We start from the raw sequence: 24,659 nt of genomic DNA, 5'->3' as shown, positions 1-24,659 counted from the left end.
GGAGAGGGTGCAGGCTGGGCTGAGGGACCCCCCGCCCCCATGCACGAATTTCGTAAACTGGGCCACTAGTATTTAATAAAAGCCTAAGCGACCGTTAAGGTGGAATGACTGTTCACTATGATGCGCACTGACCACCAGGGGGCAGATGCTCAATGCAGGAGCTTCCCCTGGTGGTCAGTACACTCCCACAGGGGGAGCACTGCTCAGCCAGAAGCCTGGCTCATGGCTGGCTAGAGCAGTGGCAGCAGCACTAAAGAGCAGCAGTGGCAGTACTAAGGAGCAGTGAGCCAAGCAGTAAGGAGTGAGGGGTCCCAGACTGTGAGAGGTTGCAGGCTGGGCTGAGGGACCTCCCCCCAAGTGCACGAATTTTGTGCACTGGGCCTCTAGTCAATTATAACAGAGAATCATTGACTGGCTGTCTCCTGCACTGCACACCCCTACCAGGGTTCAAACCATGACTTCCTGGTTCATAGGTCAATGCTCAACCACTGAGCCATGCCGACCAGGCTACTGAGTAGGTCTTTCTTTGACAAGTAGCACACAGGCAGGAAAACAGCAAGGGATGTCCATGTTTGGGGTGACTACATTATGTTAATGCAATAATTTTTCCTTTGACTCTCTTCTATCTAGAGAGAAGTTCTAAATATGACACAATTATGGACAAAATACTCAGTCTCTCCCATGTATTAAATGAAGCCTATCTCTTCTTTCTAGTCAACATCCCTAATATTATGCTATTTGTATAGTATATTCCAAATTTCATTTTTCTTTGCTTATTTAATGCATATGAGATGACTAACCAGTAATGACCATGAACTATTGATGCCGTTTAATGGGCTTATATAAAAAGTGACATGGTGTGGGATGTTGGGGATCCTTTTTATCCTAAAACTCTGTAGGGGAGGAAAAAATTTCTCTACCCTCTTTTGCTCAGTGACTGGACTTGTGAAATAAACTGACAAAAGATAGATTAACAAGGGAAAAGCAAACAAGTTTTATTAACAAGGGCATTGTGCATACACATGGGAGGACTCAGTAATGAGTAAACAAAGGTTGGTAAGAATTTGGGGTTTAAGTAGCATCTTAACAAAGAACCATAAATTTGTGGAGAAGTGACAAGACAAAGAAAAAGGGATTTAGGCTTTTCGGGGCAGCAAACTGGGAAGGTGAGTATATGGGCAAAACTTAGAGAAGATAAAGGCTATGTAGTATTGCTGTTATATAGATTCTTCTCAGTGCCTGTCTGTGGACGGTAAAGAATCTAGAGTTGTCTCCTGGTGAATTCTGCCCTTCCTGGTTTGGGAAAGGGAGACACCTTTACAAATGTTTGCCCTGCTTTTAGGCAAATAGAGGGAGGGCAGAGAGCTTTCCTGTGTCTGTTTTTTCTCAATTGCCTTCAGCTCAAAGTAATCCTTATGCCAAAGTGGCATGTTCTGATACCCTACACTTCCAAATAGGAAATGACTCTACGAAATGGAAATGTCTTCTCAGCTCAGAATCCAAACTGGAAGTGACCCTTTCCACTTAGGAAGGGTTTAACTATCCACCTCCAATTAGAGAAGACCGGGGGCAGTCCTGAGAAAACTGCTGAAAGGAGAGAAGGAAAATGTTGTCGTGCATACAGCACTCTCATTAACAAGAAATGTAGTTTGTTAGCCAGGAACGGAGTATATTTAAGTCAAGTTTCTGAAGAAACTAGTCAATAAAGACTCTACCTGATGCAAATACACAAATGCAGCAGCAAAGAACATAGAGAGGAAAAGGGAGAACATACTTGAAGTGTGGACAGCAAAGATACATAGACTACACGGAAAGAACGCAGAATCTGAGGTGATTATTTCCTTAGTCACACTGGGTGAGGGTTCCCAGCAGAGCTAGAGGTACTGGACCCCACTATATAATGTTAGGTGAACATTTATACTTTTGTTGCTATGGAGTGAATTGTAATTCTCATTCTAGAGGGCTGACAGGGGCATCTCAGCAAGGTCCCTGGGATGGAGTGCCCCCTCCCCTGCAACCCCCATGGTGTTTCCAATGGAATCTAGAGCTGGGTGACTGTGAGCCGACTATTAAGATTCTGGGCACAGCATGGCAGACTAGCTGAGCAACACTTTGGCAGAGTGCTGTATTCACAACAGTGTTCCCTTTCTGCTGGTGTGTGTTCCCTTGCTAGTACTGCTATAGCAAGATACCATAGCCTGGTGATACCTTGATTTTAGCCTCGGGGGAATCCCTGGCGGACTTCCAATATATAAAATTACAAGATAAAGATGGGCCCATCACTTCTTATTTTGCTTTCTCCAGAATTCAATGGAGTTAAAATATAAGCACACATTTTTAGAGGTAAGCTGATTGGCATTGCCTTATCCCTCCAGAGCAAATAAGCAGTAGAGTCAGCCACAGGATGCCACACCTTCCTAATGGCACCTTGTCCTTCTGGTCTTAGAATGGAGACCCAGATAACAGAAATAATGAAGCAAATTGAAAGGGAACACAGAGGTGGAATAAGAGCCCGTTGAAAACACAAGAAAGAGAAAAAAAATGAGCATCCTCAGAGTTAACTTTAAATTGAATTCTTCTAATCAGATATCCCAATCTTTCTGATCCTAGGTATAACTTCAAAAACACAGGGATCTTCTTTCTTTTTTACTTACTAAAGGAAAACAGAACGAAGCCATTGATACTCTCACTGACTTCCTTGCTATTTGAGAGTTATTGAGTATAGGGTGCAAGAAGGCGTTCAGTAAATTTTAAACCACAAAAGACTAGGAGCTTTACAAATAAGGAGCTGTTCCCACACACTTCATGTTTGGCTTGGGCCGTGGGGACATGGAGAATTAATGGGTTCCACCAGGAGACTCCTTTCAGTGGTTTTCTCCAGCATGTATGCTTTTTCCCTTGTAAGACTCCTGAGCAATGAAAGGTGGTAGTATGGAGAATTCTGAGCCATCAGAGAGGTTAAACCATCTGGTCTGTGAAAGAGGGCCTTGTGCATGAGATTTAGAAATGTCAAGTGGAATGACAATAGATTTTTGATGACATTTATATAGGAGGATGAGAGAGGCAAGGAGAACAGCAATAAAAAAAAGCCCCTGTTTAGAAACAGCCTTCAGCTTGTACATGAACCTCCACGTCTCCAGAGTCAGTACCAGGGGAGTCATGCTGAGCATATCAGAAAACAGAGGCACATTCATAACACACAGCAGAAAGCCAGCCTGCCTCATGGGCTCGGCCCTGTTTTTGACTTTCTTCCCAGGAACTTGCCTCAGAAACAGCTTTGGGTGGAGAAAGCGTTATTAACAAAGGGTGTTGATGTCTGTAATGAACTGTAATGACGATCCATTTAAGTGTTAGCCAGGCTCTGGGAGGTACCGACCTCCTGGAGGTAGAGAGTGCTAAGGTACAATTTGAGGCTGTTGTGGGGTAAGTGGGTGATGTGGTTAATAAAAGGTTCCTCCAGGATACAGCGAAGCCCATCTCCCGTGTGCCAAGTATCCTGGCCAAGACGCTCCCTTCAAAGGCAGCTGTATTCTTCATTGTTTATTTCCACCTGGACGCACTAGTCCGATGACTACACTCCCGATACTATCACTCTGTGGCTTGGAAGTCCATGCCAAAGACATTGCACTGAGTTAGCACTCTGAGACAATAAATCATGAGCGTGAGGACATGGGAGCTTTAAGCAAGCAGTATCACATGATGGGGGCTAGTAAACACACATCTATTTGCAATTTTTAAAAATTTAATACTAAAACAAGGTTATCTGTAGTTTTCCTCCACTATTTTTTCATCATAATGCATCAATTTTAGACAGTTGGTGGATAGCAGATATCCCATTCTAGGTTGAGAAGGAACTATTGTGCTCTTCTTACACATTGGCAGTTTAAACTTATTTATCAGTGGTACCTAACAAAATGGTCAGTTTGGCAAAAGAAAAAAATGCACCAAATTCTGTAATTCCTACAAGAAAGCTAATTCTCTTATGAAATATTTATAGCCCAATTCTTGGAAAGTCAACAATATATTGTTAATAGCCTAGTTATGGTTCTTTTTATTGACAGATCCTTTCTTTAGACAAATCCAACATTCTTCATCTGGAGACTCACTTAATGGTAAATCAAGGACCATTGTCTTAACCAGAAGAGTTGTTCTTATTATATTAACGGATAACTAAATAATTATGGGAATGTCTCCAATAAGTTCAGATGGTCTCCAAAACACATTTCTTGCCTGTTGGTTTTTCTTTTCTTTCCTTTTTTATTTTTTTCCCACCATCTCTCTTGTGGCTGATCTAAACATTGGCTGCTTAATTTTTTTTACTCTGAAATTAGATGCATCATTTCCTATGACCCTCCAATAATGTATGAAAATTCCTTCTCAGGACACTGGTTCCTTCTTTTCCCCTTAGGTACTTCCCTCCATCCTAGAATCAAGTATTTCAGCCTCATTATACATTATTAGGAAGTTTCCTTTCTGAATTGTTACCAATACATAGTTCATTCTTTTAGTAACTATCTTCCATAGAAAAGACTTCAACTAGATTCCCAGATTCCTGTGGACAAGTGCTCCTTAAAGTGATTTTCAAATATTGAATTGAGAAAAATTGGGGAAAGGGACATTTTAAAGCAAATATTGCAAATGGTCATGAACTCATAAGTCTTTGAGAATCAAGCATGAACTATAAAGTAATGGATCAAGGGGCTGATGAAAAACTTTGGAAGAGTGAAGTCTGGCCTCTTGACCTATAGACACAGTCCTTACTCAGTATCAGCTTATGTTGGATGTTGCCACATTGGAATGTGGGCTCTGGATGGCCAAACTTTCCACTTTTTCAAAAGAAACCAAAAATCTAGATTTTGTATGACATCTCCCAATTTTAATATAATGGAAGTTAATCCAAACATTTTAAGCTCTATGCAGGCCAAAAAGAACATAGTTATGGGCCAGATTTGGCCTATGAACCACTGGTTTAAAGTCTCGAGAAAGTTATTTGGAATAGAGCTCTGTTATTGGAATAGAACTATCCAAAATATCAGAAAATATGATATGTAGACTTGTTTATTGTTCAATGGCCAGACTCCCTCACTTTTTCTGTCTATTCTTTGAATTTCTATACATTACAGGCCTCTACTATGATGATTCAGATGCTTTCGGTAACCAGTTCTCTACCACACCAAATGTCTGTGTTACAATTACATGGTCACACCTGTGTGGCATTCATGACTTTTGAGTAGTCTGTGATTTGGATACTCAATATAGAGTGAAAATTACAGGCTTAATCTAACAATTGCTGTCACAGAGTGGTATTTTGAGCCTCAGCATCTTAAATGTCCTTGCAGAAGGCTCTACTTAGAAGAGTAAAGTGTGCCCTTCTCGTATTTTCCATTTCCATAGCTTTCTTAGCACCATAGACTCTTATGTCTATACCTGACAGTTAGGTTGAATGAAAGTGAAGGAATTTCTTTGTTGATTTAAAATTCTTTGCAATGAAAGAGAGACAAGAAAAGGGAAATCTCTCCACTGTTCACAATTAGCATAGAAATGCCAGTATGGACAGCCATATTCCCTGGAAGCCATAAGCCTCAGGCTAATGTGTTTCCGTTGTGGACCTTTCAGATGCTGCTCCTGTCTTTTCAAAGCCATATCATCTTCAGTTCCCAGTGGCTCTCACCTGGCCTTTTGCCCATTCACATCAGAATTACTGAGGAGTGCTAATGCCATTGCCCACAGGGCTCCCAGAGGGAGTGCAGAGAAGCAGCTAGAGTGAGCTGAGCCAGCTCCTCTCAACACTTCCTGGTCACTCAACCTATGAATGTGATCCCTTTATTTTGACATCCCCTGTGGCAGTGGTGTCCTTATGACTGGGCAGTCAGCAGCAGAAGTGTCATATGAAATTAAGGAAAATGTGAATATGTCCCAAATGGCAGGTTTCCTCTTAAGATTTAGTTCAGTCACAAGTGGGAGAGCAGCATTTTCTAGCTCTGAAGCATGATGATGGTACAAAAATTACAAAAATATGCTTTCAGTGTCTGAATAAGTTGAGGGTTGAATGTTAAGATAAGCTCCATATTATTTTCTAAGATGCTATGAAATCATTTATTTGAGTTTATATTTATTGAAATAGTAAGGTAATGCACAGCATGAATATCACATATTTTTATTATTTATAGTCCCAGAGTAGTTATATTAGCCAGGAGACAGAATTCATACACTTATTTAAATAAAGACAATTTAACATAAAGATTTGTTAACTAGGAATGAAGTTGTTACCTAGTAACTAGCAGGATAAAAGAGAACACCTCTATATAAAGGAGGTGACAACCACCATTCCTAGGGTGAAGTATCAAAGGGAAAAGGTTTGAATGATAGAAACTTAGAAGTGCCTTGTCAGATCTTCAAGGAGAGGCACAGACTGACTGGTGATGTTATCTGGTCAGGGAGGGGAGTGAGTCTGGTTTGCAAGGATTGAAAAACTGTAAACTACAGGGAAGAACTGCTTCTTCTGGGATGCAGTGTTGGTGGGGTGACGTCACAGGAAGCACAAGCAGACAGGAAGCCTTTAGAAAGGAGCAAGTCCTCTCTTTGTCCCCCAACCTTGCATTCTCCCTTCATTTCCACTGTTGGCAGAACATAACTCAGGGCCCGCTGGCAACACAGAAATGGGGTACGCAGGGTCCCAGTGACAGCACCACAGAGCTGAACACAGAAAAGAGCATTTGGAGTATAGAGACAGCGAGTTAATAACTGGCCCAACAACGATGCCTCGTTGCTCTTTCAAAAGCTCATCATGGAAAAAACTAGGTTTCATTTTCCAGAAGTAAAATATGCCATTCAAATTTGTTCCAACAAAAAAATCTAGGAAAGGATGGTTTGTGAATCAATTTTTAAAGAACCATTAGTTCAGTATTTCCAGTTTCAAGTTTTATATTTCTGATTTTCAGGAAAAAAGTATATTTAATAAGTCAATTTTGCCCCCAAACATACACTTTCTCAAAAAAAATTTTATTTCATCAAAAAATATCCTAAAATTTGAAATATTTCTCTTAGAATTCATTTTATGTGAAACAAATGACAACTATTTAAAATACAACTATATCTCAATTGAGTTAGGTTTTCATGTAAGAGACTCTTAAAAAGTGGCTAAAATACAATAAACATTTATTTCTTTATGCACATAAAGTCCCAGGGAGTTACTTGTATGGTGGCTCAAACATTATCAGGTATTCAAGTCGATCCAGGTCTCTGCTCTGCCTTGTCGAGATCCCGTGAATATAATCTGGTCATATATGGCTGCTAGAGCTTCAGCCATCACATCCACGTTCTAAGCATCAGTATGAACATAGGGAAGAGAAACAAGTTAGACCCCTGCATTCTAAGAAGAGTTCTTACAAGTCACACACAATACTTCACTAGCTACAAAGGAGCCTCTAGAGTTGTAGCTGGGAATTTGTATATACAGCTAAAAATTGGCGCTCTCTTAATTTGAGTGAGTTGGGCAGAATTACTACTGGTAAGGAACTAGCTGTTTCTGCCAGGCTCTGGGAGGGATATTACCTCATCAATCATAGACCTTGATGTGAATAAGTCTGTCAGCTCCTTTTTGAAAGTGAGATTTCATAAGTAAGGAAGACCAAATAGTATGTGAGGGCACTGGGCAGGGGAGAGTAGAGGCTGTGGAACAGGATGGATGGAGGATATTAAGGACAAACCTCCTCTATTTTACAATTTTGCTAAAAGTAAGCATTAGCCCCAACTCCATGTTTCTTATTTATTCATTTGTCCATTTAAAGAATTTGGATTCTATACAATTCATAAGGGAAGGGCTCATGTATCACATGTTTATTTTGTTCCTAAGGACTAAATTTTTTTAAAAAGAGATTTAATCACTTTGGTTGTGTTCTCTTCCCTCTTTTATAGAGGAGCACCTTCTAATGCCAAGATGGGTTTTGCATTTCCAAGGTTATTGTATTCATCCTTGTGAGTTTGTCTCTCCCTTCCCATGAACCCCAAAGGGCATGGGAAAATGGCATCATATTGATAAAACATAGCCTTCCAAAACAGTCTTTAAATCTCCTATGTGCAAACATGGTCAGGCTAATTGGAGTGAACATTTCTCATGGACGCTTGGGGTAAAACTAGCTGGCTCTGCAAAGTGGTTCCTTTATAAACTAGCAACATTTATTTACAATATGTCTGGTGACAGGCCAATTTCTTAAGTAACGTAAGTATATGCATTTAGTACTTTTCAGTGTTTTTGCTTTTAGATCAAATTTATAGAGTAGAGCAGCTGACCAGGCCGTGCCTTGTCAGAATCACTGGCAACAACTTCATAAAGTTTTCAGTTTCCAAGAATTTCACTCACTTCCAGCTACCTCATCTTTAATAATTTGTTACCTTTAATCACAATAAAGCAAATTTCAGGAGGACATTGGAGGAAGAAAGAGATGATACAAAAAGAAAAGATGAAGATTCGGTTGGGAATTTTATGATGCTTGTGTTTGCTTCAGAGAAATTATTTGCAGTGCACACACACCTGCAAAAATAAAGATCCATTCCCCATCAAAGTGCTGAAGTGGCTGCAAACTGAACACCATCTGGCCCCTTCAGGCGGCCTTCACATTCACCCTGCACCCGTTATAGCATCCAGTTCCCCCTCATCCATCCCCACCCTGGTTAGTAGGAAATTCCTTTGAAGGATGTTGATGAGATCAGGAAAAGGATGTGCATTGCCCACCTTGCAGGGGAAAGTTTCATCTAGAACACCACTTACAGCAAAATAAATGATCCCTGTCACTTAAGGGAAAACCCTGTCTTCAGTAGCCCCAATCGGTCTCTCATGCTTTTTCCATCACAGAGGTTTCTCTTCTTCTATGCCTTATTCCCCTCCTCCCTTTTGCCTCTTCCTTCTCCTAAAGGCTGGTGCGGGGACTTAGTTACCTTTCCATGGGGCATATGAATCATCCATTAAAACAGGGACAAAAATGAAAGAGAAGAAGCTCTGTCGGCAGAATTTTAGGCAGAATGAATAATGGAAAGAGCCGAGTACTGGAGCCAAAGAGAGCTGGAATTGATTCCCAGTTCTGTCATTTAGAAACTGACTGTCTTGGGCAAGTTATTCATCTTTTCTGAGTCACAGTTTCTTTGTTTATAAAATTGAAAAAATAATACCTGCCTCATAATCATTTGAGAATTAAATTATGTATATAAAAATTAGCACAATATTTGATGCATAGTTGCCATTCAATAAATATTAGTTCTCTTATTTATCCTAAGGGGAATGGAGGAGTTGTTGGGGCAAGTCATGGGCTTTCTCAGTGTTTTCTAATCTACTGGGAACTCTGTGTGTGTGTGTGTGTGTGTGTGTGTGTGAGAGAGAGAGAGAGAGAGAGAGAGAGAGAGAGAGAGAGAGAGAGGCATCTATTTGTTGTTGCACTTACTTATGCATTCCTTGGTTGATTCTTGTATGTGCCCTGACTGGGAGGGATTGAACCTGCAATCTTGGCTTATTGGGACAATGATTTAACCAACCCAGCTACCCAGTCAGAGCCTTCTTAATTACATTTGGTGTCTGAAAATTTCTGGTATCAAGGAAAATGGGAAACTAAAAGAGGAGATCCTCGGTGAACAAGAAATCAAAAGCAACAAAGCAGAGTGGTTTGGGGTATTATTTCACCCATTTGCTGATAAAACAATTTTACCAGATTCCTTGTGCTCTCTAGATTCACGTTCTCCTTTGGATGATGCTGATCAAGTGATACATTTTGTTTCTCTAAGCTTCACTTTCTGTGCTGACCACTCTGGGGCCAACACATTCTTTTGTCACATGTGTTAATATCACTGTCTTAGGATCTGTCAAAATGAAAAATAGCTCCCTTTTCTGTGCCAGACCTAATTTGATAGTCTTAACTGCAAAGATTCAGACTTTTCTTGGCACCAAAATACAGGAACTGGGCACAGATCTCACAGCTCTTTTGGTCCTTTATCGAGCACAAAGCCCAAACAGAATTCTGATGTTGCTAGCACTGCCATCCTCGCTCTGCCTGAACTCATGTCTGCCATGGTCAGTGTTTGTGATTGGGAATGGATGCTACAAAGCTTTAATTCAGGTCCAAGTCATCCTTCAGGAAGTGAAGATGGTCCTAAGACTTCTGGAAAATAATTTTTCTTGGGGCTAGATTGTAGACCCTGGGTAATATTGTCTCATGCCTTTCCCCAAGGTAACAACTCCTAGGCTCTGCCCAAAATGAGATCTTATCAGCCCTGTCTTCTGCTTTGCTTGGGGAAAAGCATTGGCCATGTTTTTATAAAAAATATTTGGAAGATAGATGGTAGATAGATGACAGATAGATAGATAGATAGATAGATAGATAGATAGATATAAAATAGGGTAGCGAGCATAATGGCTATAAAAAGGCCATCACACACAGTCTGAGCTTCTTCACCCCAGGGAAGATCTGTACATATCCCACCAGGAAGAGGACAGGCCTGAGTTGCATTCTTCATTTGACAGTCATGGCCACAATTTATTAATACTCCATTCCCATAATAAATAAAAGTGCATACCTGGTAGATTATAAGACATTTACACTCCCTCTGAAAGGTTTCATAATCTTACCTAATAATAGACAAACATGTAAGTTGACTGTACCTCCTCTACGCCACCAGCCAATCAGGAGTGATATGCAAATTAACCCAACAAAGATGGTGGTTAATTTGCATACACAGGTGCCCAGTGACGGGGCAGGCACCATGGCGACGACGCAGGCGTTCTGCCCCACCCCCAGTCTCTCAGGGCCTCTGGGCAGCATGGGAAGGTGGGGCTGGAGTGGAAAGAGGCGGCTCCGGGGCCTGAGTGGAAAGGGGCTGGGCCGGAGTGGAAAGGCAGTGCTGGCAGCCAGGGAAAGGAAAGCCCATTCTAGCACGAATCTTCGTGCATCGGGCTTCTACTATTTCATAATATTCTCATGGTATTCACTGTTGAATTACTTCTTCTGTAGGAGTTTTTAACCTCAGACACTCAAAAAGTCTGGCACACTGCTATATCTCAAATAAAATATATATAGCAAATAAAAATATTTGATAAATGATTTCCATAAAATTAGTTTTACTTGTCATCGTAAGAATATTATTTTTTGCTTTTAAAATCATTATTCTAAAAAGAAGTCTGTAGGCTTCAAAGGCCTGTCAAAGGGATCCTGGCACTGCAACATCCCGACTCCCGCAGGCAGTGGGAGGAGGTCCTCTCATGTGACCTGTGGTTTCATTATCTAATGTTCACAATTCTTGGTTCTCTCTCTTACAACCTCACCACGGTGCCTCTGATGGTTTGTGTCAGGTGTGTCTATGATGTGCAGTAAATGTCGATCTTTCTTTGGGTAGAATACTAGTTTCAATATAGTGACAGTGCAATTCATAATGGAAATTTTCTTGAACTTTATTTGAACACTGAAAAAATCCCATGTGTTAGTTGCTGTGCTAGCCAGAGATACTAAGTAAAACAAAAAAATTCTGCTCTTTATGAACTTTTAATCTAACAGGGTGTGTGTGAGTGTGTGTGTGTGTGTGTGTGTGTGTGTGTAATAATTCTGGATTTGTTTCTCCCACAGATCTCCGAGGCACGGGGAGTTCAATGGGGACTTTGCAGTGCTCCAGACTGCGGCCCCTCAATGAAGCTATGAGTTGAAGGGCTAAAGTACTGGCTACAATGTGGATCCCCAGGACAGCCAACCTGACTACTCTTTGCTCTAAGAAGAAGTCCCAAATGAAACTGGGCTGAAATCAGAGCAAGGACTAGAGAAAGATTTTTTTGTTAATGGAAAGAGGAAAGGAGAAAAGGGTTTCCAAAAACTTGCAACAAACTTTCCATCGCTCTAAAGAACCTACCTTCCTTATCAACCAAGCTGTTCTGTCTAGTGATTCCTCTTCTAGCCTTTTACCAGAAACAGAGCAAGTCAATCCTGGTGAAAAAATAAAGACAAACCCTCATAAAACTAGGCCTGGAACTGTGATCCTCTCAAAACGGCCTGGTAAGAGAATTATGTCAGAAAGCCAGCCTACCCCACCTGTGATCCCTTCCCGCAGGCCCGGATTCCGGATATGCTATATCTGTGGCCGAGAATTTGGGTCCCAATCACTCGCCATTCATGAGCCCCAGTGCTTGGAGAAGTGGCGAATTGAAAACAGCAAGTTGCCCAAGAACCAGCGGAGGCCAGAACCCTCCAAACCACAGCCTCTGGGCGGCGGCAATGGGTCCTACACTCTTCAGGCACTGAACGAGGCAGCGTTCCAGAGCTCGCAGGCCCAGCTGCTACCCTGCGAATCCTGTGGCCGCACATTCTTGCCAGACCGTCTTCTTGTTCACCAGAGAAGTTGCAAGCCCAAGGGTAGTGGGCCCAGAGAACCAAACAACAACAATTGCAATGACCTTACTGGTCTTAAGAAAGCTTCTGGTGGCGTCCCAGCTCCACCAAGGACTCTCATCTGCTACATTTGTGGCAGGGAATTTGGCTCCCTCTCCCTTCCTATTCATGAGCCCAAATGCCTGGAAAAGTGGAAAATAGAAAATGACCGGCTCCCCAGGGAGCTCCGCCGGCCATTCCCACAGAGGAAGCCTCAGCCCCTTGTACCTGGCGAGGGGCCAAGTCAAGCTCAGCTTGAGTCCTGCCCAAACTGTAGCCGGACCTTTGCTCCCCAGCGCCTTCTGGTGCATCTGAGAAGTTGTAAGGCTCAACCAAGCGGGCCACGCGTTCAGAATTTGACTTTAGAGAGTACAGGTGGCCTGAAAGAGTCCACTAATTTCAAGCAGCAAAGGCACGTGGCAGCACCCACTGTGACTGATAAGGTAATTCATGCCACATGAGATGCCCTGGGTGGACCCGGGAGTGCATACTGCCTCCAGGGGAACGAGAGAAAACAGACCCCGAATCAACTGTCTCAACCCCTGGAGTGCTTTCTTTCGATGCCTATTTCTGACTCATTGCAGCCTGTCCAAGTTGACCCCTGTCCCACTCCAGGGGCTGTATCTCTGATGGCAAAGTAGACATAAGAACATCCTTGCCTGGCAGATTCATAGTACTCTTCCATTTTGTTGCAAGAGAGAGAGAGAGAGAGAGAGAGAGAGAGAGAGAGAGAGAGAGAGAGAGAGAGAGAGAGAGAGAGAGAGAGAGAGAGAGAGAGAGAGAGAGAGAGAGAGAGAGAGAGAGAGGACTTCTTTCTTCCCTGACCCCTCCTACTAATAATCCTTGGGAGAGACTGTTATTTGAAAATGAGTCATTAATGCTATGTCTACGTTACAGAGCTATAATCCCCGTTCCAAAAGCCAATATTTATTACCAGTTTATTTTAGTCATCTACCTTAGGAATTCATTTTTGGCAATGCTGAGTTATGCTGAGTTTATCTTACTAAAATAGAATCTGTGTCAAAAACCCCAAATGACCTTAGCAATAATTAAACACTGGCGCACTTGCAGGAATAGACGTGCTCTGCGAATGCGGCATGTTTTCTGTTAACGCTTACATGATTGTAGTATGTGGGGAATTAACCCAGTGTAGACACCCAAGAAGGGAGGCATGTGTTCCTGGTTCTGGGAAGTGCTGAATTCCCACTGCTACTCTGTACCTTGTATCTGGGCTGGACACCACGCTCTGACTTGCCACTAGGGCAATTGTTATAAATAAGCATGACCCAGGGGTTCTCAGTCATAGGGTGAAGTGTTGTTGGGTTTTCACCTGAAGTTTCTTCATCAACCAGGATTGGGGAAGGATGCTCATGACGGTGGCTACCTGCAAAACGGGGCACGGTCCATGACTCTGTCCTACCCTTAAGCCAGGCGGATGGATGTGCTGTCTGTGTCACAGCTTACAGATGTCAAATCAGAAATAGGATGTGGTCAGTCTTCTTCTCCTTCTCCTTCTCCTTCTCCTTCTCCTTCTCCTTCTCCTTCTCCTTCTCCTTCTTCGATTCGCTACTTGAAACACCCACCTGCATGGTTCTTTAAATGGACTGTTTTGAAAAAATAAAAATAAAAAATAAATGGACTGTTTTGGGGAAACTGAGGTTACTCAAGGTATTGCAAAGTGTTAAACCAAAAGGGGGTGGGGGATCTTTTATGTTTAATTCGGTGTTTCTTCCTTGCTCTTTCACTGCATTATTTTGGCAAATATCTAGTACTTTTTTCTAACTTCCATGTTTAAAATGACATTATATGGACTTGCTGGTTTAGAAGATTTCAAGATAATGATCCTAAAGCTGAAGAGTCACACTGACAGAAGCTGGCTAAGTATTCCGATGAACTTTGAAGAAAGAATGGCTGGTTTCTTTGCCGGATGAAAACCCAAACTCTTAAGTGTGGCAAGGACTGCAGGCTGGTCTCACAAACATGATCTGCTTTTCCCATCTTCTGGCTGTTGTTTTTCTTTCAAAACATGTGAGGTCTGGATTCAAAGAGCAAAAGGATCGTGTCTCGGGGTCATAATCAGCAACTCTGTTCCTGTGTGACTTTCAGCCCTGTTTCCTGATTGTATGCATTTACTTCAAATGTTCTCATTACAGATCTTGAGATAGGGAAGAGTGTGGTCAGGATTCTTGGGCTTGTTGTTATAACACATACTTTGTGCTCCCAAGAGTGGAGCCAACAGGCTGAGCACAGCATGTTCTCACTCAGTCACGACTGCTAAAAGAGGCTGGCCTGGCCCCACGGCTTCACAAGAGGACACCTCCTGCCTCACGCAGTCGTCTGGAGGGGAGAATGTCAGAAGGAGAGGCCAGCAAGGGCCCCGATGACTCGTGCGTTGAGCATAGGGGGAGTTCATCAGAGCAAGGGCATCTAGAGGGCATGGCTGTGTGAGAGCACAGCCAGCTCTGCTCCCAGACGTGAAAAGGCATGTGTCAGTGAGAACCTGGCGCCCACGGCTGTCAGATGTGTGCTGGCCTATTTGGGGACCATGCAGGCTTTAGTGGGGGTCATAGAAAGGTCATCTAACATAGGGTCCCTTTAGTTGCCAGATTTAAAGCAAGCTTGGTTTAATGACAATGGAGAAATCTCCTTAGGCTTCAGAGAGGCATAATACTCTGGAAGCAATGCACTTTATTCCTTCGCTAAAAAAGATGTTTGCTGTGCAGTGGTACTTTCAGCAGAAAAGCTCTCCTGGGAACTGTAGTTTTCTCTTTGGTTTATGATTTGACCCTGTCTATTGCTGTATTTCTTTTATCATTTAAAATTTAGATAGTGCAGTGAACCATACATTTTCCATAAAGACCACTACCCTATGCATTATTAGATTTCAGATTTTCATCTGCCTGTGATGGTCGACTTTTGGCTGACTATGATGCATATGCATTCTTTTTAAAAATATATTTTATTGATTTCAGAAAGGAAGAGAGAGGGAGAGAGAGACAGAAATATTAATGATGAGAGAGAGAATCATTGTTTGGCTGCCTCCTGCATGCCGCTCACCGGGATCAAACCCACAACCTAGGCATGTGCCCTGACCTGGAATCAAACTGTGACCTCCTGTTTCATAGGTTGATGCTCAACCACACCGCCGTGGCCACATGCATTCTTTTTAGAGTTCAAATGTTTCCTTCATTTCTTCTCTTGTCAATTCTAACACTTTCCCTCTAGAATCCTTGATCTAACTTCTGATTAGAATCAATGATCTTGCCTGATGTTCTCCGGGGGCTCAGTCTTGTAGTGAATTCAAGTGAGGAAAATCTTTTCAGAACCATGATCACAGTGCTTGGAAAACAATTCACTCCAGTCGGGCAACATGACTGTTTTGCTGGCAGAGTGAATTACCTTCTGCTCAGAATGTTCTTCCAACATAGATTGGCTCATTTCTCTTAGGACACAGATGCTTCTGTCACCTTTCAATCATTTCTAAACATAAACTAACGCCACTAAGGCAAGTTCTCTTCCAAGACCTCAATGGGCACTTTGCAATCTGTTCTGTTTATTGGTTAGATAATGCTTGGGGTTATTTCCTTAGGATCATGCTGGTCACATGTGAATTCTCTTTTCTAAAAAGCCTTTATTACATTACAAAGTAGGCATTATTTTTCTGTAGGGAAACTATCTTTTCTATAAATGATCGTCTCTCTCAATGTAGTTTTATGCTCAGGTTTGAGCTAAAAGTCCCTTCAGATACCTCTTTAGCGTCTGGTGCTGCCATCTGGTGTTTTCTTTTAAAGTAATGTCTTCTACACTATCAAAAATGTTCCTTTTCTCTTTGTGTTACCTCCAAATATATTTGAGAAGGTACCCTTATAACACAAACTCTAGTTATTTAGGGCAGCAGTTACATATTTGGTTTAATGTTATAAATTCTGTTTCATGGCTAAGTGTCTCATCTTCTAAAGGCAAAAATCTCAATAGGAAAGCCACCATCAGAAAGACTCAGAAGGGCAGGATGGATGGTGTCTCATCAAAAGTTTTATGTATGCACATGTATTATTAGGTAAGAAGTATTTGTTTATTGGGAGGCATGGAAGAAAGGGAACTTTTTTGAGTACTTTCTTGATCAGCACTTTATATACATGATCTCACTTTAATCTTCATACTATTACTAAAAGACATATATTATTTTCCCCACTTACCAGGTGAAGCAACTGAGGGTTAAGCAACTTGACCGAAGTCACCTAGTGGGTGTGGTAGTGGGTGTCAGAGCCAGATTCAAAGGCTCATTACCTTTGCATGTCACTAAGAGAGAGGATTATGTGTGATACAAAAAGGGTATGGTTATCTTGCCAGGCTGTGAGTGTTAAGTAGAACAAAGAGGACAGAAGTTTGTTCATTCAACAAATATTTACTGTTTGAGATTGGCTAAGTACTAAATATAGAGTCATAAAAAAGATAGACACAGTTCTTGATCTCATGGAGACTTGTGGAGGAAATATGAAATAAATATGAAATTTGTGTGATATGACAGTGTTTCATGGTGGGAGTGGATATTCTTGGGTCAAGAAACCTCTGGGAAGAAGTGACATTTTAGCTGAGATACAAAAGGTATGAACACATTAGCCAAGGCATTCTGGCCAAAGGAAACATGTGTGAAGACCTTGAGGTAAGAAAGACCTTTAAATGGAACTAGGAAGTCCACAGGTGCCAGAGCCTAATGGAACAGGAGACAGACACACAAGATAAAGCTGCAGAAACAGCATCGTTCTCTCCAGCTGCTATGTGGACATCATGGCATCAGTTTGGCTACTGCAGGAGTCCAGGTGAGAGCTGATGATGCTTGGCCTAGGATATTGGTAGCAGAGATGGAGATCAGGTATAATGAGAATGTGATAGTTAGGACGTGGTGATAGTTAGGACGTGGAAGGGTGAGGAAGGGGGTCAAGGATGACTCCCACATGTCTAGTTTGAGCAACTGTACTAGTTGTGCCATTTTCTAAGGTGAGAAAGACTTGAGAAAGGGTAGCTCTTGAGGGTTAAGACAAATAGTTCTATTCTGGGCATATCACACTCAAAATGCTTATGAGATATCTAAGTGGGTAAGTCGAGCTGAATATATAAATCTGGGTCTCAAAAGACTAGGCTGGGGTATAGATTTGTGTAGTATGACATATATTTAAAGTCATCAGAATGAGGATAGGGTTATGAAAATAGACCCAGGGCTGAGCTAAGAGGCATTACCATATTTGGGGATCTGAAAGGAAGGAGCTGGAGAATGAGTGCCTGGAGACACTAGAGAAAAGACTAGAGTATGGTGCCACGGAAACTGAGATCAGAAAAGATGTCAAGAATAAGGGTGTGGAAAACAGTGGAATGCCGAAGTTGAACAGGATGAGGGCCAAAAAATCTCTCTGATTTGGCAATATGGATTTAGTTTGATAACCTTGAAAAGAACACATTTAGTATAGTGGTGAGGGTTGCTGAGTGCATGGTTGATAAAGACTGGATGTGGTTTTAGAAGTTTGGCTTTGGTGACTAGAAGAGAAATAATGGATAGGCTAGAAATAGATAATGGATTAAAAGAAGTTTCTTTAAAAAATGGGAACTTCCAGACTATATTTGAATGTTCAGGATTGTGATCCAGTGGAGAGAGGAAGGTTGAAAAAGTAGAATGATAAGGGTAAGCGTAAAACCTGAAGGAGAAATGGTCCCCAGGGGTTGGGATCCCAGTTCAGAGTGGGCACTTTTTCATTTCAGGGAGAGTTCGACTGCAAATGGAGGTAAGTTTGGAGGTGCTAATGGAAAGATGAAGGAGCTATAGTCTGTTAGCTTTTATCTTCTCAATGGAATACCAGGCAAGCTGATCAAGCCTATTACATGAGAGAGAAAGAGGTATAATGAGAGAGAAAAAGTTCATTTTAAGAAGCTACTTAGTCCTTTGTCTCTTCATACTTTCAGTTACAATGAGTTCCTGAAATCAAGGCTGAGGTTCATAGAACTCTTTGCCTCTATGATTCCCAAACAAGAATGAGTTGGAACTCTTGGAGATGTTAGAACATTCAGTGGGATTCTTCTAGGGTTTTCCACCCTTATAATCATCTTCAATTGCTCTAGTTCACCTCCTCATCTCTGCTGATGTCATAAAAGCCAGCCTCAACCTCACAAACTGCCCCCTGATGATGCTGGCAGCTGGACCACTAATATCCAACCCCATATGCCACGTCATCTTTCCTTGGTGCCAATCATGCCCGCACATCAGGGCAGCATTTTAGGATCCCACAGCTCTCAGGTGTACTAAGAACAACTTTAAGGTAACAAGACAATTCTCTTCTGCACTGTTGTTTCTAAAAACCAACCCAAAGAAATCCATGTATATACAGGGTGAGGCAACGGAAGGTTTACAGTTGTGAGTATGCAAAACATAGTTTATTCTTATATTACTATTTATTATTATTTTCCATATGAATAACTATAAGCCTACTTTTGCCCCATCTTGTATATTGTGTGTGGAATATGTGTGTGTCGGGGTGGGAGGGAGTTACAAATTTTAGAGTAACAGCATCCTTTGCAAAATTGTTGTATAGCTTCTTTTTTTTAAAAAAATATATTTTTATTGATTTCAGAGAGGAAGGAAGAGGGAGAGAGAGATAGAAACATCAATGATGAGAATCACTGATTGGCTGCTTCCTGCACGCCCCCCACTGGGGATCGAGCCTGCAACACGGGCATGTGCCCTTGACTGTAATTGAACCTGGGACCCTTCAGACCGCAGACTGATGCTCTATCCACTGATAGAGCTAGGGCTGTATAGCTTCTTAATATAAAAAAAACTGAAGGATAACACTTTTCCCTGCCACCTGCATCTCCTTGCTTCCAGCCCCACATACATAGATGCCCATATTGTCTAGTGTTGGATGTCTAGCACATCTTTCTGTCATGACTGAGTGGATATATATCATTTTTAGAAATCCGAATTTCAAGGTCAATAACTAAAATATCACCCAAAATTCTTAGAACTTCTCCAAAAGTAGTGCGACACAACCTTGAAGGAATTCCTATTGAAACTGAGGTGGCTGTCCCTGTGACTAGCCTCTCACAGATAATGTGAAGCTCAAGTTCAGCTTCACAACCAGGTGGAGCATTGAGAGGATTTGACTTAGGATGTCATCTCTTGCTTTCCCTTTACATTATGTGATTCACCTCGTCCTTACATCCACTGTCTCTTTCAAATGTTACCTCTATGAGGCTGTCTTCTATGTAAGAAATGTCTTGCAAATTGAAGAAAGGCCTAATAAATCCAGGAACTCTGTAACTTTCCAATATCCCTGCTCCAGGCACCAGCTCATATGCTTTGATCCTGTCACTTAAGGTCCCCAAGAAGCTCTCACATCCCAAGCTACCTTTATTTAAGCAGAGAAGTTGAAAACATAAAAGTATCACTAAAGTTTCAGGGAATTGGAGGCAGAGGGACAGGGAGAGGAGAGGGAAGGATTGGGGTCAACGACTCTGATAAGAAAAAAAATTGTCTCCTGGTGTTAGAATTCTTTTGGCCTATCCTTGATTTCTTTCTTTTTTTGATTCGAACATTTCTTTCCTTTGCCTTCCCCCTGAGCTGGGGGCCCTTTGGCATATAAATTGTAAACAAATCAGGCATTGGAAATCCCCACCTCCTAAGTGCCTCCCCTCCCCCCACCCCGTTCTACCTATAGTAGCTGGAAAACCTGAATGATCATCTCAGTGTGTGGTTTTCTTGTCTTGACCCCGTTGCTCCTTTGTTACTTCATTTTACCCTGTGACCTGGAAGCCATCTGACCAGAAGGGTCAGGCCTGGTCCCACACAGAGAAACCAAATACTGGGGCCATCCTCTGTCCATGTTTTTCAAGAAAAGTAATTCTTACAAGAATTTGCAGAGAGATTTATTTAAATACCCTATCTTCTAATCAATATAATTCTAAGCGATCACAAAAAAAGCAGTTTTTTTTTTCTCAGATGAGAAAAGAATAAACAACTTCAGCTAAGAAACCATATTCCCTTCAGACACAGAGAATCTTATTTGGAATTTGTTCTTTGACTTAGATTTCCCAGCTTTGTATCTCAGGCTGAGCAATTAAAGAACTAAAATGCAAGCATATATTCAAAATATCAACAGTTTATTTTTAAAAATCAGGTACATGAAGGTTCTTGAATATTAACAGCATTTCCAAATGAATGACCAAGTCTTTCTTATTGTTAAAAGAAGCAAAACTCCAAATCACAGGTAATGGACTCTCTAGTAGTTGGCCAATAGGTTAGATTGGAAAAATTCTTTTACGTGGCATCCAGTGATTTCAAAAAACAATTTCATTTCAAACAATGATCCTTCCAGATGTGACATTTGAGTATGATTGTTTGAAAACACCAGAAGTAAATGTGAAATACCAGTGGTTTCTAGACAATCAAGCTCTGAAATTGTTGAGGTTTGAGATTGAGCTATGCGGGTTATTCCTATATATTCAAATGCTGTTTGTACTTTGTCTGCCTGTGTAGGATGTGCCTGGGGGAATGGAAATTTATACATTCATTCTCAGTCAAGTTTGTTGAAATTGAACTTTAAATGGCCACAGGCAAAATTCTAACTTTGGGAATGAGTCTTCGATGGCCTGGCCTGGTAGTCTGAGCTCCTTTTTCTTTCAGCACTTCTCTACCCTCCCCCCACCCACCCCCAGCAACCTCATCCCTTTTTATGGTTGCAATCAAGTTGGGAAAATCTGATAAAACTCCTTCATAGGAAAATCTCATAGGAGTATTTGCATTTTGTAAGTGGATAAAGAGAGGGATGTGTTGAACCCAATGAAATGAACTTTTGAGGTAATGGAGAGAGAGCAATGTGGGAATTTTGCTGGTTTCTCTCAAATCCCACCCAATGGCTGACTGTGTGGACACATAAGACCTAGAGCATGATACTCTGCTGACCATTGATGACCTTCCCCCTTGTTTCTAGAAGCAGCTGGAATCAAGTAATAGTTGCCCAATGAACCCACATATCATTGAGCAAATTATAAAACTTCCCCAGCCTCAGTTTCCCCACTGTGAGAGGTTAAAAGGAAAGAAAGGGCCTGAGATGGCACCTGGGGAGTCATCATTCGTCAGCTCCTTCCTGCCCTGCTCACGTGGCCGTGACCAAGACCCACTGTCTGAGTGGAAACCAGCCTCACCACGCACCGCTGTGCCTCAGTTTCCTGGTTTGTACAACAGGGGCACTTAGTACAGTGCCGGGCACTTAGAGAGCACTGGCTAATTGTTAGTTGCCATTTGGTCAGACATTTTCAATATTGGAATATTCACAAGGATTTCTAAAAGAGGTTTTACTCTTTTGCCTCAAGTATGGGGAGGAACACTTTTCCTCTTAGTTCCTCATCCAAACTTTCTGCATTCTATGGTATGCCCTGTGCACTTACCACAGATATTTCAATTATTTGGCCTAATGGAAGAGATCAACAGTGTGGAAAATCTAAAACAGCAGCTCAGGCCCCAATTTTTTTTTTATCCTCACCAGAGGATTTGTTTACTGATTTTAGAGAGGGGGGAAGAGAGAGAGAGAGAGAGAGAAAGAGAGAGAGAGAGAGAGGGAGAGAGGTCATTTGGTTACCTCCTGCATGCACCCCAACCGACAGGGAATGGAACCCACAACCTGACTAGGAATAGATTCTACAACCTTTTGGTGTATGGGACAATAATGCTCCAACCAACTGAGCCACACTGGCCAGTCCCAGACTCAAATTCTTTATGGTTAATATTGTCACATGGAGAAAAGAACACAATATATGCAATGACATCCATTCCTACAACTGCGTAACCACATATGTCCCTCAGGCCCTAGCAGGAAGGACCCTATTTTTGACAGCCTGGGATCCAGCTAGCAGTCATGGAAGCAAAAAATACGCCAGCAAGTGAAAAACTGGAGGATCAATGGTTACTATATGCACATGGCTTTGGAAACCAGTCTTAACCCTTAAAGTAGGCACTTCTGTTGCCTAAGGATAGGCTTCAAGCCTCCTGTCAAGCTCTCTGCAAACTGTCTTAATTCCACAGTCAGAGATTCCGATTTTTGATGAATATCACTGACTCTATAGGAGATAGCAGCTACAAATTCCCTAGATAGGTAATACACCTTCTTTAGCCATTGGCACATCCATGAAAATTAACCATAAGTTTGGGTCATTTCTTACAAATGAGATATAAGGTAAATACTTTTTATTGGGGAGATGAGTAGGAAGAGAGAGTGGGAAAACTGGCTGCTCAGAGTCAAATGCTCTGATGCTTTCAGGGCTAGGCAGGCTACATGTTAGGCAATAGAGAGTGGTGGAGCCTGTAGTATCCTGGAGTAAGTCTCACCTAAAGATAGTCACATATAAAAGTTTTAAGAACATTGTGCTGCTCAAGGAAAACATGCCTGTTGGCTGAAAAGGCTTTTGGTCCATTAGTTTACAATTGAGATCCCAGAGTATAAGGCAGAAGGGAGATACTTCTGGTGGGTAACATAGTGAGATGCTAAATAGGACAAGCTGGGTCAGAAGGGACCCACATCGTTGTGTGATAGTCATGTGCAGGGACCACTGGCACACACACACTTAATACCTGAGTGTAGGGAAACTCACCCCAGCTGCCAACCTCCATTTGGATCACCTGTGGGAGTCTCCAAAAACAGTGAGGCCATGCTTGTGGGTCAGACATCTGGAAGCCAAACCTTCTAAGAATTTTACAGGGCCACAGAAAGTCCACAAAAAAAGTCCAGGAATCTAGAGAGGTTCCACATTTGGAGAGTAGTTTTCAGAACTAATCCATTTGAACTCAAACATACCAATGGGCAGAGAAGTCAAGAAAATGCTTCCTCCACTCAGCAGGTCCCTTTCTCACCCTGCCCTGTGCCTTGACTGATTTCCGGAGGAATGGGCTCTGTGGCTGCCACACAGGGAACCGTCTACCTGACTTACTGCCCCAGAGAAAGAGCTGAGGAAAAAGTAAATAGTTCCTGAGTAAAGGTGGTGAGTTAAGTGTGGTTATTCCCACTGTGAGGGCCAGTTCTCGGTTCTGAACCTAGCACAGTGCCTGGCACATTGCCTGCAACCAGATAATTCCTCCTGAGCCACAGCAGCTGGGCCGCCATTGTCCCGCGAGACGGCCTTTCCTCTAGATGCATTTCCATTTAGAGCAGGTCTCAAACCCCCGAATCACTCTCAGCTGTGTTTTCAACAGATCTCTCTGAGTTCTTTCTGCTCCCAGAGCAAATTGAGTATCACTGTTTAGAATCCCATTGCTTTATTGGCTTCTGTGCAGTTGAAAAATATCTGATTAAATCCAGATATTTGCAGACTGGCCATACTGTGCTCGTTCCCAGTCATGCTCCATCTGAGGAACAAAGTGCCACTAACACATAGGGTGGGATCAAGGTGGAGTCTGGGAATGGGGTACGGACTGTCATGTGTATCTCTCCCATGGGTACCATTTTCAAGCTTTGCATCTTGTGACTTGTACCATGCAGATGAATGATCACAACCAGAGGGTTTGAAAGTATGTTAAAGGTGGAGCACCTTTAATTTACTCAAAGTCATGGTTAAAGCCAATTGGACTGTTCCCTTTCAAGATGCTTTCTCACCTCTGGGTTCCTTGATTTCTCTTTGACTCTGAGGTTAATGAATGTTCCCATAGGAACAAAGGGCATATGGCGGTTTTGATGCAGGAATTGTTATGATGAAAACTAAAAAAGAGAAAGAGAGACCATTAAACTTTCTGCATTTTTGTTTGTTTCTTTTCAAGTAATGTGTGAAACATGTTACTAGGGGAAAGAGCCAGGCATTTCATTTGCATACATATTTGGTAATAAAAAAGGCACCTTTTACATTTTGATATGGCTGTTTGGGCACAGCCCACTAAAACGACCTCCTCAAAAAGAACAGGCGGACTGCGTCACTGACAGCAAATAAACGCAGCCAACCACTGCCTCCCAGTCTGTGCCCCAGGGGAGCAGATATGTGATTGTACTTAGGACCTTCTCCAGCCAAAGCTCTCAGTGCCTCTTCCTGAGGGGAATAAGCCTAAAGATGATCATTTGGGGCTGGAGGAAGGTCAAATACAAAACGGAAGAAAATACTATAAAGGAATGACTAGTTTGAGGCAAAGGGAGCCTTTCAATATTTCTGAAATCAACTGAAGGAAGTGATTAACCTTTTATGTCTTTAGTGTACACATACACACACACTCACACTCATAAACTAAAGGGCCAT

General features: G+C 42.0%; 1 protein-coding gene across 1 annotated transcript in view; it reads left to right on the top strand.

The window, feature by feature from the left end:
- LOC308255123 (zinc finger protein 474-like) overlaps positions 1 to 24,659 on the top strand; it is a 70,150-nt gene that overhangs the window by 25,191 nt on the left and 20,300 nt on the right. The window contains exon 2 of the mRNA XM_080682087.1: positions 11,607 to 12,841. Within this exon, the coding sequence (XP_080538213.1) occupies positions 11,813 to 12,841 (1,029 nt within the window). The 5' untranslated portion in view covers positions 11,607 to 11,812. The remainder of the gene's footprint in view (positions 1 to 11,606; positions 12,842 to 24,659) is intronic.

The sequence above is a fragment of the Plecotus auritus genome, assembly GCF_963455305.1.
Source record: "Plecotus auritus genome assembly, chromosome: 7".
NCBI lineage: Eukaryota > Metazoa > Chordata > Mammalia > Chiroptera > Vespertilionidae > Plecotus > Plecotus auritus.
This window is presented reverse-complemented; position numbering and strand designations above follow the sequence as displayed.